The 17,835-nt window shown below is 39.7% G+C and overlaps 1 protein-coding gene across 2 annotated transcripts in view; it reads right to left on the reverse strand.

Annotated features, from left to right (window-relative positions):
• Nucleotides 1–419: 419 nt before the first annotated feature.
• Nucleotides 420–17,835, reverse strand: part of SBNO1 (strawberry notch homolog 1) — a 28,922-nt gene continuing 11,506 nt past the window's right edge. For both annotated transcript variants that reach the window (XM_052691378.1, XM_052691377.1), the window contains 26 exons: nucleotides 17,463–17,623; nucleotides 16,384–16,517; nucleotides 16,148–16,238; nucleotides 15,103–15,264; nucleotides 14,469–14,604; nucleotides 14,286–14,391; nucleotides 12,916–13,069; nucleotides 11,234–11,416; nucleotides 10,937–11,034; nucleotides 10,252–10,403; nucleotides 9,580–9,777; nucleotides 9,130–9,300; nucleotides 8,872–9,041; nucleotides 8,321–8,452; nucleotides 7,010–7,145; nucleotides 6,501–6,613; nucleotides 6,329–6,400; nucleotides 5,742–5,841; nucleotides 5,226–5,300; nucleotides 4,857–5,003; nucleotides 4,687–4,781; nucleotides 4,370–4,462; nucleotides 3,788–3,925; nucleotides 3,028–3,104; nucleotides 2,707–2,900; nucleotides 420–1,842 (listed from right to left, as the gene is read on the reverse strand). In XM_052691378.1, coding sequence (XP_052547338.1) covers nucleotides 1,700–1,842; nucleotides 2,707–2,900; nucleotides 3,028–3,104; nucleotides 3,788–3,925; nucleotides 4,370–4,462; nucleotides 4,687–4,781; nucleotides 4,857–5,003; nucleotides 5,226–5,300; nucleotides 5,742–5,841; nucleotides 6,329–6,400; nucleotides 6,501–6,613; nucleotides 7,010–7,145; nucleotides 8,321–8,452; nucleotides 8,872–9,041; nucleotides 9,130–9,300; nucleotides 9,580–9,777; nucleotides 10,252–10,403; nucleotides 10,937–11,034; nucleotides 11,234–11,416; nucleotides 12,916–13,069; nucleotides 14,286–14,391; nucleotides 14,469–14,604; nucleotides 15,103–15,264; nucleotides 16,148–16,238; nucleotides 16,384–16,517; nucleotides 17,463–17,623 — 3,431 coding nt within the window. In that variant the 3' untranslated portion in view covers nucleotides 420–1,699. The remainder of the gene's footprint in view (nucleotides 1,843–2,706; nucleotides 2,901–3,027; nucleotides 3,105–3,787; nucleotides 3,926–4,369; nucleotides 4,463–4,686; nucleotides 4,782–4,856; nucleotides 5,004–5,225; nucleotides 5,301–5,741; nucleotides 5,842–6,328; nucleotides 6,401–6,500; nucleotides 6,614–7,009; nucleotides 7,146–8,320; nucleotides 8,453–8,871; nucleotides 9,042–9,129; nucleotides 9,301–9,579; nucleotides 9,778–10,251; nucleotides 10,404–10,936; nucleotides 11,035–11,233; nucleotides 11,417–12,915; nucleotides 13,070–14,285; nucleotides 14,392–14,468; nucleotides 14,605–15,102; nucleotides 15,265–16,147; nucleotides 16,239–16,383; nucleotides 16,518–17,462; nucleotides 17,624–17,835) is intronic.

The following is a 17,835-nucleotide window of genomic DNA, read 5'->3' on the forward strand; positions in this document are numbered from 1 at the left end:
CAGTCAGCAGATTTGAGGAAAGCAAGCTGAGAGCTTCCCCTCCCCACACACGTGCACCATTATTGTACCAGGGCATCGGCACCAGCACTGCCAATGGAGCCCCGAGCAAAACCATCCATTTGAGGGGCTCACTTCAGCCTGCAGCTGCAGCATTTCTGGCCCCACTGCACACACACTGACACGCAGGTCTGGCTCCCTGCACACTTACAGAAGTGACACACTATGATGGACTGCTGCTCCGTCAGGAGAGATTAATTAGAATTTGCATCAACATTTACATACTGAGGCAAGAAGGAAACTGGAGCACGAGGCAGAAGTCTGGTTAAAGCAGGCTGGAACATGCCAAGTCCTGTCACATTCCAACTGTACAGCCCTGTTAGCTTTTTTGGAACACAGACATTGTCTAAACAAGACTCCACTTCTTGTTAGTACAATAACTTTTATTGACATCTACAAGATCATTATCTTGTAGTTTTTTTGGACAGGTTTATACAATCTCAATTTTTCAATAGTGCAACCTGTGCAAGCAAGAAATGACAAACATTGTCCTTCACTTTCTTATAAACATCTACTATTATAGGCAAAACAAAACTTACCCATATTATAGATAAGTGACTATTCACATTTGTACATTACAATTTCTTTTAAACAGCTCCAGATAAACTCTACAATGTCTTACAACATATTAAACAGTATTCAAGTTACTGGGTAACAGAAACAGCACATACAGCGGAACCCTTAAGTGTTTCCCATTCTCTAATTTACAGCTCAAGTAAGGTTTCATCTTACAAGTGACAAATTAAATTACATTAATGAAGTAAAAAATATAAGATTGTATGCGAGATGGAAGTGAATTTGCACTTAAGTTTCCATAACCACCTCGGATTAAGGAAATGCTTCAATTTAAGGAAAACAGGCATCTAGCCTTCTTTGCAGTACACATTAGGAATACCATTAATACATTAAAAATGAACTAATTTTAATTTAAGATGTTTTTATCACAAAAAGAACATGTTGTAGACTCAAATATATAACCCCCAGGAGAGAACCAGAAAAAATGCAACACCTGGGTATAAACACTATAAAAATGCAATAATAACCAATGCTGTACAACTAAGATTGTGTTTCTCTCTGAATTCCTGTCTTGCGTGTTTATCCTGTCCATGCCCGTTTCCAAAGACATGCACTGTCGAACAGAAACTGGGAAGGAACCTGAATGCATGATGTGCAACCTTTAGGTTTCATGCTTTTATAAACTTATAAACTGAAGAGAAAAACCTCATATATATTTTCTATATATATACTCAATACATGCATTCAAGGATATCTCCCACAGCAATGGCATTGATGCACTGCGTTAAACCCTGAGCACTGTATGACAAGATAAAAATAAAGCCTGCTTGGGGACTTTCAAGCACTTCCAAACAAATTGTGGTTTGTAGCTTAAAAGGCCAAAAGAAAGAGCAAACAGGAAGCACTACAGAGAGCATAAGGAAAGACAGATGCACCACCATAAACAACTGCTGGCTTTCAGTTCTACCAACCTTTCTAGATCTCTTTATTCCCAAAGTATTTGAGAGCACACAACTGAACTGAAAAAGTTATATTTCTTTGGAATCTGTCCCTGATTTTTATGCAAGTGATATGCTTTTACAGACTTTTCCTCAAACACCAAAGTCAACACCTGCACTTCGTCCTCTTACGCGTTGTTGAAGTTGGTGATGCTTTGTGGGTGATGCTGCTGCCATATCTGCTGCTGTTGTACTGCAAGCTGCTGAGACTGGTCTGATGTTGACAGGAGGTTGACAAGGGGCGACACGCAATTTGCAGGAATGATCAAGCCTGAAAACAGCAAGAAATCAGTTTCACAAGCCTACACAAGCCGTAGTTCGTTAAAACTTCAGGCTGAAGGCTGATTTAATGCCACCTTTTAATTTATGCAACACTCAGTGTCTGTTTTTGATGTCAAATCTAATCAAGCACAGCCACAAGTTTTGTTCTAAGAGCTTTATCTTCAGAAGCCATCAGATTCTAGAGGTCTTAAATCAGTAGAATTCAGTTGTTTTCTGTGTGATAGCCAGTAACAAAGATAAAATGACAAGTCACCTACTTCCACTTTTGTCTCAGAGAACTTACAACAGCATGGTAGTTTAGACATGAAACAGCTAGCTTCAACATCTCATCACACTGGCACTGGAGTAGGAGCTCTCATGATTTTTATGCATCACAAGAAACCCCTCTTAAAAAAAAAACACAAGGCTATTTAAATCCATTAGGGTACCTGCTCCATGAGACCTCCCCTACAGAGGCTTGGCGACAAGAAATTACATACTGATCTCAACATCACTCTGAGCAGCTGGTTTCACAAGCTCAGAAGCTCACAATCATTTTAAGGGCTGTTCTTTGCCAGAAATGGCAACAGCGGAGCCCTTACAGTTTCAAAGGCAGGTTGACAGGAAACAGTCTGAATTTTGTCCACAGTCAGAAAGAACTGAGAGAATAAACATTCCAAAGCCTACAACCTGACTCAAACTGATGTTTGTATGACAGACCCAGATTCTATAGTATCTTCTGCCCTTCCTCAACAGAGGAGCCATTTCTCCCGTAAGCATCTTTGTGAAAAGCCTCCTAAGCAACTCTTAACAGAGTTTGGTACAACTCCCTTCCACCTCAGAATGGAAATAAAGGAGCAGACGAGCCACTTACCTACGATCCTCTGCCCGTCTTCAGTTCTTAGACGAACTATCTGCATCTTCACATTTGTACCACTCACAGAGGCTAGAACGCCTTCTACTTTTGTCCACACGCTCAATACTGAACCACACAAGACATAGTAAGTTCGACAGCGGAGTCCCACTTCACAAACTAATCCCAAGCCTGCCTTCTTACAATTGCCTCTCCTAGAGGACAGAGAGAAATAAACACCTTTAAGTTCCACACAGAAAAGCTGAGTTGTAACAGCAGCGATGAGTTCAGGTAAATAATTCAAGCTGAAGAAAGCATCTCTATGTGCATGCAAATACTAACCAGTAAGCATGTGTGCAGGTGTCTGCAGAAGAGTTGTACTGCTCTAACCAGTGTGGCAGAGCATCTTCAGAAGGTACCTGGTAAAGTAATTCAGAATGGAATATTAAAGGTTAGCAAGTAGAAGACATCAAGATTTGCAGATAACAAAACCAATTTGCTCATTGCTATGTGAAAACAGGGAGTAACAACATCCTGATGGTGGAAGAAGGTAAGTTATCTGCAGTTCCAGAAGGTATTCAGTCACAATGCAGTCTCCAAGGAATAACAAAACATTTCACATAGCAAAACCTCGGGAAGAACACTGGAATCTCAGCTGTCCAGTAGTTAACATGATTTTCTTCAAAAGTGAAAGAGATCATCACCATGAAGTTGTTTTTAAATGAAGTTAGATATCATACCAGCCTCTAAACCAAATAATTCATTACAGTATTTAAAAGAACATTAGCAGCAAGCAGCTGAAGTTTCAGAACCATGCTTAAGAATATGCTGCACACAGCTGCTTACTAAGAGCATGCTGATACACCTCACATAGAAACAAGCCTTCTCCTTCCTAGCCCTGAGAAACACCTCACTTCACATCACAACACAGCTTGAATTCAGACAGCCTGGGATACAGCAATACAGAAAGCATACAGATATAACTTGCAAAGTCCCAGAACGCTCCATGCTATAGAAAAAGAGATCCATACCTGATTTGACAGTTACATACAAACAAAAAATACTTGCATTGAAATTGAAACTAGCATCATTTAATGATTACCTTCTTATATTTCTTTTTCAGGTCTGCACATGTTTCTAGTTTGAGTTGTTTCCCAGTATTTGGTCTGTATACCAAAAAAAGCTTCTTTTTAGGATTCACTTCTTTCACTAAAATAGCTGTTTTCTTGTTATTTCTTATCTGGAAAAACACAAAACCCAAGAACTCTTTAAGTGTCAACATGCTGACAGCACCTGCCTTAAGGTCATTTCCTATTGCATTTTTGCAGAATACAAGTGCATGCAGACATACAATAATAAAGCCATTAATAAGGATGCCTCTGGAAGACAGTGATCTGTACCAAATTTACATTCACCTTGTAGAGAGAGCTCACCTGCTTTTCTCAGACAGGTTTGAATAAGAGCTATTCACTTAGGCTCAAGCCTAGAAGCAGATAGCCAGGCACAACTAAAAGTGAGTGCTTCATAATTAGAGCTGGAAATAAAATCAGTATTAATCTTGAAGACTGAACATTTCTCAAATCTGAACAATGGTTGATTCAAACATTTTTCAGAGATGACAGCTTATTTGGTCACCCAAAACAAACTCTGCAGAACACACATAGGCAAGAGCAAAGAATCTTACCTGCAGCGATAAATAGAAGCCATCATCTGGACCTGTCTGCTCTGCCCAGATCTTAGTTGCTTCATCCCAAGACATTCCTCTCTCCACACTGATCTAGAAGAAAACCACACAGATATTTGAAATGAAAGAAGCTTTAGAATAATTATTGGTATGTGAAGTGAAGAACCAGAAAACCTAACAATACCCAGTGAAACGCATGGGACTTCCTTCCCCCTCCTCCTCCACTCAGTGGAAGCTTAGCAGATTTGAAGTGTTTAATGAAATTATGGGCAAGCCAGTCTTATTCAGTCATACAAATGGGGAAAAAATAAACTTACTGTGTACAGCTCTACGTGTCCAGAGGTAGAATATCCAGGAGTTAGAAACTTCTTAACATCTGCTTTCCTTACTTTCTCATCCCCAGAGCCCAAATCTTGAAAGGAAAGAACAGAGTTACTCCTCTTTTCTTTTCTTAAGCATAGGAACGGCAAGATATTGAGCAACTCACCTAAGATGCCCATATCGTATCTTCCATTCTTTTTTGCATTTTGAATAACTGCATTTAATGTGTCGGAGAAGTACTGGAACAAAGCATTCTGCTGATGTACTTCCATACCAAGAATTCTATTCAGAAATTTTCCTATGTTGTTATAATCTTAAAAAAAAGAAAAAGAAATACATCAGGTCACAGGTTACATCTGAGAATGAAGAAGATCCATTCTTTCAGAAATGAGGAAAACATTCCCAAGGTCTTTGAAGTTTTGTTTTGTTTTAAGATAATTATAACTTTGGGTTTGCTGTTAGGAATCACTCTCACAATATATGAGGACAAATAACTTCTGGTGACGTTTTGCAGATACACTGAAAGCATAAATACCTTTATCAAGAGTTAAAATCCCAGATCTGTCTTCTACGTTTATCAGCCCTACACCAATCAATCCTTGACGAACATCTAGGAAAAAGAAAAAGATCACAGTTCCTTTACCACCTAAAAATACACCAACGACATAACAGCTTATCAACCTTGCTTCAAGATCCAATTTTAACTGATAACCTCAAACACATCACTTGCAATTGCTATTTAAATACAGTGATAAGCAAGGCAGGAAGCACAGGCAGGGAAAACTAGTGGGCACTGTGTGTGAGCCCATGGGAGAACAAGATGCACTAACGGGCAGCAAACAACAAGCCTTGTACTGAGTGGGTTCACACATCCTTTCTTATTTGAACTTCAACATTCAGCACAACACGTAGAAATAAATCTGGTGAGAACCTATCTGGGCCAGCTGATCAGCTTAAATAGCAAAGTTCTCTAGCTCTAGCACTGCTAGCATTTTCTGCATGTTGGAGAATGAGGAAAGACAAGCAGTTACATCCAGCAGATTACAATTACCTTTGAAGAAGTCTCCAGGAAAATCAGGAGGTGGTGAGACCATCGGGCTGTCTAAATTCACAATGGATTTCATAACAATCTCTAAAGCATTCCTGCCATACTACATAAGAGAAAGAAAGTTGCTCTGTGATCAAGTGTTTGTGTCTCAGCTCCAAGCACGCATGGGGCAAACAACTATGTTTGATTTACGACAAAACATTCCCCTTCTGTAAAACAATACTGAGGGGAACTGCTTAAAAGCTTTAGTTCTAAGTTATACTATGTGACCAGCCCAATGTTAATTTCTAATTACAACTGCCAAATTAATTTTTTTTTTTAACAGTAACTGCAAGGACACACGTCATTTACTTAATACTTGAGTTGTGAGCAAATGCAGAGAAGTAATTTGCACACATTTGTGCTTCATACAGTTCTACAAATAGAATTAAGATTCTCTCTGGCTGTCTTGAAAAGAAGGCTCCCTCCCATCAGACAGTACTGCAGTTAGAGTAAAAACACAACAGGAGACAGAAGAGATCCTCCCTCAACACGCTGTTTGCAGAACGAGCAGCACAGTATGAGCTTCTCAAACAAAACACAACCATCACCTTATTGTCAAAATTGAATCTGCTGAGGTCTCGAGTTTCTGTAGCCCGTCGGTCACCATGAGTAAGGGCTCCCTGTTAAGACACATCTTTGTGATTAGAACAAATTAAAGAAACAATAATCTAAGTTGTGTTCTCCTTACATGAAGGATCACATTTCTTGAAACAATCTTACCAAGCTTTCCAGTCTTTTTGCAACTATAGATGCAAATCTCTGCTCTCCAGCCAACTCAGAAATTAGAAACACATACTCTGGAGCAGTCACTTGGTTGGATCTATGAGTTCTTCCTGGACAGTTAAATACAAGAACATATGTTAAAGTAAATTCCACTTCAATTAACATTTTTAATAAACTATGAATTGTGTAAAGAAAATAGCCAGAACTCAATCCTGCCGCAAATTAGCTTTTGCTGTAATCCAGCCAACAGTACACAAACCAGAGCTGTGGCAACTTCATGAAGAGACTTGATGCACACAGAGCTAAGCTGCCGTATGAACTTGTTCACTAGGGTTCTATGAAAGCTTTTGAGCCTATTAGCTGTGACTGTACATAAAAGTAATTCTGCCACAGGTAAAGGAGACTGGAAGGATCCTTCAAAGGCTGCTTCAAACTTCACAGGAACGAGCAGCAAGTTTACTCAGCATTACTGAATTCAGAGGGAAAGATACAAAGAAGTTATTTACCAAACTGCTGTATTGCTCTGTCTGCGCTCCACGGCAGCTCCAGAGTCATGTGAACTCTCCGCCTCTGATTCTTAGCTCTACGGTCTGCTTGCAGTGAGATACCAGAGCTGGCAGCCTCCGAGATTATGGCAATGTTCTTTCAAGTAAGGAAAAAATATTTAGCAAAAGAGAAATCTAATATCAAGGTTCAGTTTCTTCAGATTCTAAGAAAAATTTAATTTTGGATAATATTCCAGATATGTTAGAAACAACTGCCACTTGTTCTTAATATCTCAGGAAGAAGAGAAGGTGAGAAAACTACAGTTATCCAAGTTAGAAATGCTAGCAAGGTTTTCTATAGTTCATTTACTTAAACAAGTGTTTTTCCAGTTTATTTTTTGGCAACACCTTCCTTTGCAAATGAGGGACAGCACAGTGCAGCCTTGCCATTCCAAAGGGCACGTTTCCCTGACACTGGCCTGTATGTCACAAAGAAAGAGGGGGCAGAGGGAGACTTGTTCTGACAGCAACGTGGAAAAAGTGACAGAAAGTTGGGGCAAATACCATAAAAGGAAGCCCATGTGGCTATTCTGCTATTTCCATTTACCTTGAAAGAATGTAAATGTTTGGTCTGCATGGAAGTCACTTACAGGAACATAAATAGTTCTCCCTGAACGCAGTAACAGACCACACAGCAGCTATATTTACTTCATTTGCCCTCTTGTGGTAGCATGCTCAAATGAACCGGTCATCACGGATTTTTTCCTCTCTTTTATTAGCTCAAGTTCTAAGATTATTCCAGTCTGTATTTCAGAGAGCAAGATAAAGGCTGGAAGCTATCACCCTAAGCATTACTTCTCAACGAAGGTTAAGATAAACAGCCTCCATCCTTTCTTTGTAACCTCTCACTAAAAGCTTTTCTCCCTTGCACACCAAGCCAGTCTGTGCTTTCCTCCCCTCTCTCTCAACTCTGTTTTCTCTTGCTAGCACATGTACCCAGTAATTCAGATAAAGGAATCTGGAATACACAAAAAGCCTACTTGCTTTTTAAATACAGGCAGTTTCACAAGACTAGTTTAGGGGTGCTAACTTCCCTATTGACACATGGCCTCCACACCCACCCAACCTACAGCCTGGTCTGTGCAGAGTGCTCTACCACACACTCGGTGGCACTACTCAACACACTGGTTTGAAAAACACACAGCACAGAACAGAAATGCTTTCTAGCTAGCATTCATAGTGCTTAAAATCACTGTGAGATAACCGACAGACAAGTTGTGGCTCTTCATGGCTGACTCATCTGGCAACTTCTAAGCCGTATTTAAGAGCTACCTTATCTCCGTCCATGAACCTCTGCTTTTCCGTGATGTTCAGAATTTCAACAGGCACATCAAGTTCAGACCTTGACTCGTAAGATATGCTGCCATCGTCGTTGCTCACCACTCTTCCTTTGCGGCCTGTCATCTTTGAAAACAGAAAGTGAACAGAAGCTCATTATGGCAATACCAAAACTGCAACGTGACCAAAACCTTCAAGCACCACTGTTACTTATTCATGTACCCATCTTAAAACACTTAAAACTTACAAGTGTTATCAATTCAGAAATCTACCAAGAGAGCCTGGCTTATTTTTCAGTCAATGTCATTAACTGACATGTGGAACTCAGAGGTGGTTCAGGGAAACATTTCTGTAGAAATGCAGTATTATACTACTGTCTACATGGGATTTGTATGATTTTTATTAGTCAAATAATTCTATAGACTAATCTTGAAGTTATGTATTGAGCTGAAGAGGCTTCTGCCTTTTAGAAGAAAGAAATGACAGTAATCTACAGCTGTAGCAAAAAAACCATTACATTTCTCTGATTGTGAACATCAGCCCACCTCTGCAACATTTTCAGGACCACCCAGTTCATCTATAAGCTCATCCAGTGTATTTGGTGGAAGATCTTCAGCCAGCTTTTCCAGTTTATCAAGCAGTTCTTTCTTCATTTGTTGGGCCCTTTCAACAGCATCTTGACTTGTTACAAAGCTGCTGTTTGTGTTACTGTTTGCTGAAACACAGAAGTATTTACAACTCAGAATTTCTCTACTTATTAGCAAAAAACAAAATTAAATCAACAGCAATAAATTTATTCTTACCTGATGTGTTGGTGCTAGAAGTGGTGGTGCCAACAGTGGAAGTAAAGCAGCTAGGTCGCTTTGAGCCAAGACCAGAAGCTAATAAGGCACTTTGAATAGAATCAGGATCTATACTTTTCTTCTTTTTCTTCTCTTTAATTTTTTTATGCTCTTTTCTAATTAACCAGGGATCTAGAAATAAATGAAGTATTTTCAAAATGTTAACAAGCATTCACCTAAAATCCTTCCTTGGAAAAAACAATGTTCTCTTTACAAAAGGGGCCGTATAAAGTCCACAATTTAGTGTGTAAAATCAGCATAAAGAGATACGAGTCAACACTTGAATTCTCATCTCAGAATTAAACCAAGTCATTAGTCACTTTAGCTCAATTAAATGCTGAAGACAGACTTCACATGCTCACTTTCCCAAAGTACAGTTACTTGCTTGACCAAGCACTAAAAGCACCTCACCATCTTCATCATCCTCACTGGATTCATCTCTGAATGGGTTGAAGTCATCATCATCTCCAGAACTGAGAAACCTGGAGCTCTCATTGTCACTTTCTTCATTGTCTGAAGCATCAGACTCACTTTCACTCTCATCAGAGCTGCTACCTGCAAGGCCACCTGTTTTACGAGCCTTTTTGGCTTCTCTGCTTACTTCTTCACCTAATTCCATCACCACCACCAAAGGACAGAAAGAAGAAGTTAGTTGAGGTGAAAAAAAAAAAAAATACTGAAACAGATCTGTTTCTAGAAGCTGGAAGTTTTCCAGTAGGATCTCTCCCCCAGTACTTTTATAATCAATAGTTTTTCGGCAGAAATACCACCAGAAAGGGCACCAGACTTTTTTTTAGCCACGAGAAAAAGCAAGCCATTATTTTCTTGACTGCATCCAGTCATCTGATGCACAAGTTACCTTGGGATACAACTCCAAACTAGATCAGCCCAGATTCCGAGCAAATTGGCAACTAGAATTTACAGCATTGTTTCTTCAGTAGTTTTGTAACTACTGGCAACATGCTCTTTCATGGCAACTGCTACTGATGCTTACATCCCCATGCTTTTTCCCTGAAGTGCACTTCCAGTAGCTCTAAAGCTGCCACTTTCATTATGGTATTAGTGTAAGAAGAGAAGTATTACCTTTCCGTTTCTTTATTTTGTTCTCCTTGCAGGGGCTGTCTCTGGGTGAATTGTTGTTGCTTTGAGCAGTCAAGTCAATTCCCAACAAGCTAAAAAGCTTCTTCCTGTCAGGAGCTGGAAAGTGCTTTTCAATAAGAGACTGGAATACTCCCCTGTTTAAGGAAAAAAAGAAATCTTCAGTCAGATTTGTGCTCATTTGAAGAACCTCTAAGTGGCATTTCAGTAGCTTGTGTGACTTCTGTGAACAATTATTCCTTGTGAATGCTGTTACAGAAGCACCCTGTGTAATTATCACCCGTATCATAATATTCGTCACTCTCTAAACAGCAGTGATGTGAGACTTTAACCTGTTACATTTCATTTTGGTATATAGCATTATTTCCACTGACATTTTCTTACTGCTTAAATAATGTAATCTGACACTTAAGATCTTCAGCAAGGTGGCCTCAGAGTTGGATTTGGCTCATTGATAAAAGACTGTGTGTAACCATAGCACATACTGCACAAGCCTACTTCCCCTCCCACTTGGAGTAGAACAGGACCAGCAGTTCCACATGAAGCACCATTTAACATGGAATTAAACTAATGAACAATTCACCACAGCAATTCTGTCGACATCTTGCATACATGCAGCTTTTACCACACACTTTTTTTTTTTAAAAACACAATTCTGACCAAATCTTACTTTGCAGTAGAAACAAAGTCATTCAGTTCACCACCTCCTTCTTCCAAAGCTTCTAATGTCCTTGCTTCTCCTGTCGACTGCAGGCCGATAACAACGCACTAAAGGACAAACGAATACAAGGTGTTACCAAGATGACTAAGTTGACTTCTGCCCCAACTTCTGCTCACTGAGCAGCTTCTACACCAGAATGCACAACAGCACGCAGCTATCACGCATCTGGAAATATTTCCCATAACCAAGAAAACCAGAGCCATATGTTGTACAAAAGTATTTAAAGGTGAGCTTTGATCAACTTACTTTCCCATTCTTGATTTCTTCCCGAGCAAGCTGCACCACCCTCTTCACCTTAGATGCTATGCAAAGGTACTTGAAAAACCTCTGATGAGCAGACCAGAACTGACCCCACATGGATTTCTTCATTCGCTGCTCTGCGTCAATGAGATCCGCGGCTTGCTGGAACCTCTCTCTAGCACTGACCCACTGAAGAACAGAGTGTTAATTGCTTTACACCTGGGATTCAAGGCTACATTGTTATGTTCCTTGGTATCCAAATAAAGGCAAGCAAAGTTTAAAGTTACAATACTATGGGACTGCAAGTCAAGGAAACTCCTCATACATCAAACACAACTCAGAAGAAAATAGTTATGGCTTTGTAAATTCAAAACATAATTACTCTCATAATGAAAAGTGGGTATATTTACACTACTGCCAATGCAAATACATAGCATTTTCTAATTATCTAGTTTCTACATTAATACATTCAGGTAAGAAAGCAAAGAGAACTGTCTATAATTAAGTATAAGTGAGATCCAAAAGAAAACCGCTGCACTTTCACTTCTGCAATGTTTTCTTATAACCTTTAAAACTTGCCTAAGACAAGAATGTGAAAGTAAGACTTCTACATGCAAATAAGCAAGCTCTGGATATGAATCTAATGACTTTTGAACAACCCTCGTCAAGTAAACTGCTGTTTTGAAGTTCATGTCATACCTGTCCAAGATTAAAATTAATTACTGCAGCTATGCAATATGAATACTGAGTCATGCATAAGCACTTGTTCAGCAGGTAAAGACCCTGTTCATTTTAATCCGTGTCCAAGGGGTAATTAAGTTTTGTCAGGAAGTTCAGGCTTCATCTTAGGAAAAAGCTCTTCAGTGTGATGGAAAAACAGTGGAACAAACATCCAGGGAGGCCATCATAGGCCTAAGCCTGTGTTCAAAATACATTCTGACAGTGCTCTCGGATAGGTGGCTTAACTCACAGGTAGAGTTAGGAACTGGACTTGACTATACCAAAAATGAGAAATAGCCTGGGGCATCTGCCTTGTAAGGAAAGGCTGAGTAACCTGGGTCTGCTCAGCCTGGGGAAAGAGAGCACTGAGGGAGGATCTGATAAATGTTTATACGCATCTAAAGGGACGTGGGAGGCAAATCAATAGAGGCCAGGACAAGAGAAAGGACAAGGAGCAAGGGTCTGAAGCCTGAACACAGAAAGTTTCACACAAACCATGCAGAACTTCTTTACAGTAAGGGTGACAGAGCACTGGGACAGGCTGCCCAGACAGATTGCCAAGGGTCCTTCTACAGAAACACTAAAGACCCACCTGGACACCCACCTGTGTAACTATCATAGGGAACCTGATTAACAGCGGGGTTGGACTTGATCTCCTGAGGTCCCCTCCAATCCCTGTGATTCTATGACACCCATGTATCATTTACAACTCAGGATATCCCATCATTCTAATTAATTTTCTCCTAGTACCATAGTGATATTGGAAGATACACCCAAAACTACAGCTTTTATAACTCCAAACAAGAATTAGCAGCATCTGCTGAAGTCTGAAATGGAGAAATCTTGACAGGCAGATGCCATTCCTGTATTTCAACAGCACTACATTTTATTTCAGGAGCATTAAGATTTAATTCAAGTAGCTCAGAACTCCGAAGTCAAGGCATGAAGCAGGTTTAAGTCATTCTTACCAGTTTCACAGATTTATTGTACATTTTAACGTATTCCTGTGAGAGCAGAACTTCATCAATTTTGAAGGTTACACCTGAAAAGCTCAACTGTCTTGCTATGTACATTCCTCTCAGTTTCATATCCATAGCAACTATCTCCATGGCACCAACACCTCTAAAATAAAAACAGATGAAGTCCATATTAAAAGTCCACTTTCAAGAGCAATGATTGTTAAAAAACAAAAACACTTTACTGCTGAAGAAGCAAAACAGCTGCTTAGGGATATGGAGGAATGTTTGCAAAAAGTCAACAGTTGTGTTTAACTAAACAGTGCTAATTAGAGGGTCGTGAAATTTGTCCTCTGGGTAAAGTGAGATCCCTAACTCTTGAGTACTGTATGACTCCAATAAGCACAAACATTCACTTGCTTCCCCCCCATGCACTAGGAGATATCAAATATTAAGTTGTATGTGGATAACAAGGTTGGCCAAATATGCAACAAAATATTGCATTGCAGTTTTATACACACCAAAAAGGATTTAAAATACATACAAAACCACGTTAAGTTACTGAGATTTATGCTGGTAGGAAAATAATTCTGTTCTTTATAAGAGCAAAGCACCTTTAGCAATATCACCTTGAGAGCACAGATGTCAACTGCAAAGCTCACCTGTTCACAAGCTTGGATCTCCAATTTCTTTAACACTCATTTAATGCTTACTCTAATAAACATGGAGACACAATTTGCAGTCTAGAAAAATCACACATCAGGTAGATGGTGTGCAAGAAGATGCACACAAAACCCTACTGTAACATTCCCAGGTGTGTGAAATCCTTGTCAAAGAGGCAGAAACAGAATATATTACATGTTCACCTAACAAGGAATACAGCAGTGGCATTATTTCCCAACCTCTCTCACATTTATTTATTTTGAAGAAGTTGTGAAATCCGTAGTAGCTTTCAACAGCATACATAATTTCTCTGGTTTCTTCTGCCAGAAAGCAAATCAACAAGACTAGTCCTTGCCTAAGCTGAGCACTCAGACACTGGAGGGCTTTAGCACACAGTGAGACTCTGACTATACTGCACTTACTCAGTACACACTGAGTTTTAATCATCAGTAGCAAAACGTTCTCTCCTCCACTCCAATGACATTTTTAGAGGAGCACTTTCGTAACCAATTTCTGAAGTCTCAAAATCTTCAGCAAGTGAGGGGAAACGTCCTTCTTTCACCACATCAGTGGCATTTTTGCTGGATTTAGAATCCAGAGGCAGAAAGACCTTCGTGTGTGACAGGATGAGTTTGTAGAGGATTACGTGAGTGACAACAAAGGAACTGGAAAGCACACTCAATGACAAACATTCTTGCTATAGCTCTGCAAAATATTACCTTCTTTCAACAGCCTGAATGAAGTCACTGAATTCCCTAAATGGAGTCCCTTCACCCCATATTCCAAGACGGTTCATATACGCCATATTCCTTGGCTCAGACGCACCTAGGAGAACAACATAAGTTGTAACAGCACCTGTGAAAGCACACAGAGACATTTAATACACACCAGACAGTACGTACCTGTGGCACTGGCATAAACAACCCGAGCTTTTGGAAGCTTATTTTGAAGTTCCAATACAGCCAGACCAGTTTTCGTTGGCTTTGATGAACCAACTGGACAGAGATTCTTGGCTTTATGACACTCATCAAATACTATCTGAACCATGGTTAAGGAAAAGCTTTTTGTAGTTGTTTTGAATGAAGCATTAAAAGGAGATAGCAAGAAAAGCCACAAGTTAAAGATAGGTTACAATAATAAATTTTAAAGATACCAGTCACATTTTTCAATTAAAACTCAGGAAAAAAACATTTCACTGTTATTTAATAAGACAATTACACATGCTTTTCACAACTGAATTCGTTAAAGTATCAGCAACACTCCTAGAAAGAACTGAACATCCTGGAGAGAGGCACAGTGTAAACTTGAGCACTGTTACACCTATTCTGTAGAAAAAGCAGAAGTTAATCTCTGGTACAACAGCTGCATCATAATGATGCAATGGTAATAGATTTGCCACATGAGTCTACTCTCCAAGGACATAAATTCATTACTATCACAACAAAAGAGCAATACCTAGAAGCATCAGCAAATAAAAATACAGGACTGTTTTTCAAAGATGTACACTAATAACAGCTAACTCCAAATAAAGGATACAACGCCATCAAAATCTTCACCACACCAGTGAAGAAGCTGCTTTAATCTGGTCTTGTATTTACCACCAGACTGACTTTCACCAATAAGAGAAGAGTATGTGGCAAAGATGACCCCCTTCTTCACACTTCCGTTATGTTTAGAAGAAATTTTCCCATACTTGAACTGCAACAGAAATAGATTTAAGGAATTCCTTCTCAGAGCCATCTACCTCATCACACAGGCGTGCTGGTGAGCTCAACATCTGTGTACGCAGAACTCCTGGACCCCCACCTCACGCTTAGGGCACATCTGCCTAAGGGAAATTCTGTTAAGAGGTCATACAGCATTCTGCTTAAACGTGTGCCTGAGGACTAGATTTGAGGCCTCAAAGATCAACGTCTGGGTTCTCCAACTTCACGGCTTCCTTAAATACAGTTAACTTTTGTTGTTGTTCAGATGCATTCCTTATAGCTATTTAGTGTATCGTGGCCACGACTGTAAATGACAGTTTCCAGAAGCTTCACTGCATTTTTAGAAATTAAGACTTCACAAAGCAAAAACAGTAACTCAAAAGGAATCTTAAGTTCAGCAAACTCAGATAGTAATCACATTTCACATTTTATCTAAGCAGACAGCATAGAAAATAACTTTATATTCTACTGCTGCCTTAATACGTTACTGAGAAGTTCTATTATTCAGCCATCATACACAAAGTGTATTACACATAAAATGCATGCTGGGGAGTAAAAAAAAAGAAAGTAGTGGAGTCTGGAAGATTTAAGGATGATCTCAACTACTGGAAAATACTCTCCTACCAGTGTCAGTAGTGGTTTGAAGAACAGTGCTTAACAAATATCACATGCTAAGACTTAATCCTACAAGGGGCCTATTTACATGATTAACTTGAACTACTGCATGGATCTTCGTAAGAAGGCGGCCTGTCAAACAAGACCCAGGCAGTAATTTTAATAAAATTAGTATATTCTTGCAACAGTTAACACACAACTTGTCACACAGGCATACCTACAGTTTTGCCTCAACTGTACATAGAAAAAAGTTTCCACACCTTGTTTAGTGAATGAACCAAAATGTTTTTTGCTCCAATATCTCTCAAATCTCTTTCAGCATCGTATTTCAGATCATTTGACACGCTAAACCTGAAAATATAAGAAAAGCATTTACTTTAAGTTACTTTAGAAGTTCAAAGATCAGTTGGCAAACTGTTCCTCAGAAGACAGCTTACACTGAATTGAAGTACACAGACACTGCAGTGTCTGCTCTAAGGAATTCACATACACTTACCAGACTGCTCTTTTTCTGCCTAACAAGTAATTTTCATAGATGATCCCAGCTATGGTCCTTCCTTTTCCTACACCAGCACCATCACCTATCAAGAATCCAGCTCTGTCTCCATTGGGAAGGAATGTTTCATGTTGCTGTAGGACAAAGAACAAAAATTTGTATTCATTCTCCAGAATACATCACTGCAAAATGTCATCAACAAACAAGCCTAAGAAGCATCCTACTGGATGAGACCAGCAAGCCTCCCAGCCAAACAGTCCCTGACAGCATGAAGAGGCATTCCTATTTAGGGGATGAGTTTGGCTGCTTCATGTGCTCCTGATCCCCATCTCCTTCCCTCAGTGTCAGGAATTGGTGGATATGAATGCAGCAGCCACTAACAGATTTATATTTATTGTTTTAAAACTCTCCACAGCCTTTCGCAGCAACAAGACCAAGATGATCACTGCCCTGTGTAAAGAAGCATTCTTTTGTCAGTCTCACCTAGCTCCTATTACTGCCACTTCTGTGAGATCTGAAGAACAATTCTATTGTCTTCTTGACTACGCAAACCTCGGCTGTATCCCCTTTTATTTTTCTCTTCACCAGCCTGAGAAATCTCAGGCAAAAAAAGACTAAGAGGCAACTTATTCCTATGATCTTCCCATGTCTGCTAACCTCCACTTCCTCCCTGAGTATGCAGCTCACTGCATGTCAACATAATCATGTTGGTCTACTGAGATTTTAATTCAGTAGTAAAATAATACCTAGTCTTCTTAATACCTTTCCCAATGATATCAAACATCACTGGCTTTCTTAATTAGGGCTGCTGCAGCCCATTCAGTTATTTCACAGTAATAAATAACTGAAATGTCTTTGTGAATTGTAAGACAGTTTGAGATCTGCTTTGTGGAAGTCGACTGGACGGTGTTTCCCTAGGTGTAGCACCTCGCATTCATCTGCAGTGAAGCTCACCTACAACCTCTTAATGCACCTTACAGCTCTGAGCTTCTGCTATCTCCTCACTATAAAACTGACATGGCTGCACTTGTCAGATAGTCCATGTTAGTTTTTAAGCTGTACCTATCTATCCAGCATACCTGGGCTGCATAAGTGATTGCTTCAAGCTGCAAAGCTGACAACCATCCGTTATCAATGGTCTCTTCTGATATCGACGTCTGGTACCACACATCAGGAGGGGTCACACTGGACAACGAACTGGTTTCCACTACTGGGTCAGGATGACGCAGACCAATTTTCACTGGTTGGAAAGGTAATGGGAGGAAGGGAAAGAGGGAAAGATGAGAGCACAACAAACAGCTTTGTTGCTGCAACACAGGTTACTGTATTTGTTAAAATAAACTGCAGTTGTCCACCGCAAAGGTTGAACTTGACAAACATTTCATTGCACAAAATTACTCAAAATTGAGTTAAACTTCCACATGCAAAGCAATACATAAATCTGAGCATATA

Source organism: Tympanuchus pallidicinctus, unplaced genomic scaffold (genome assembly GCF_026119805.1).
Source record: "Tympanuchus pallidicinctus isolate F22 unplaced genomic scaffold, pur_lepc_1.0 scaffold28, whole genome shotgun sequence".
In the NCBI taxonomy this organism is placed as follows: domain Eukaryota; kingdom Metazoa; phylum Chordata; class Aves; order Galliformes; family Phasianidae; genus Tympanuchus; species Tympanuchus pallidicinctus.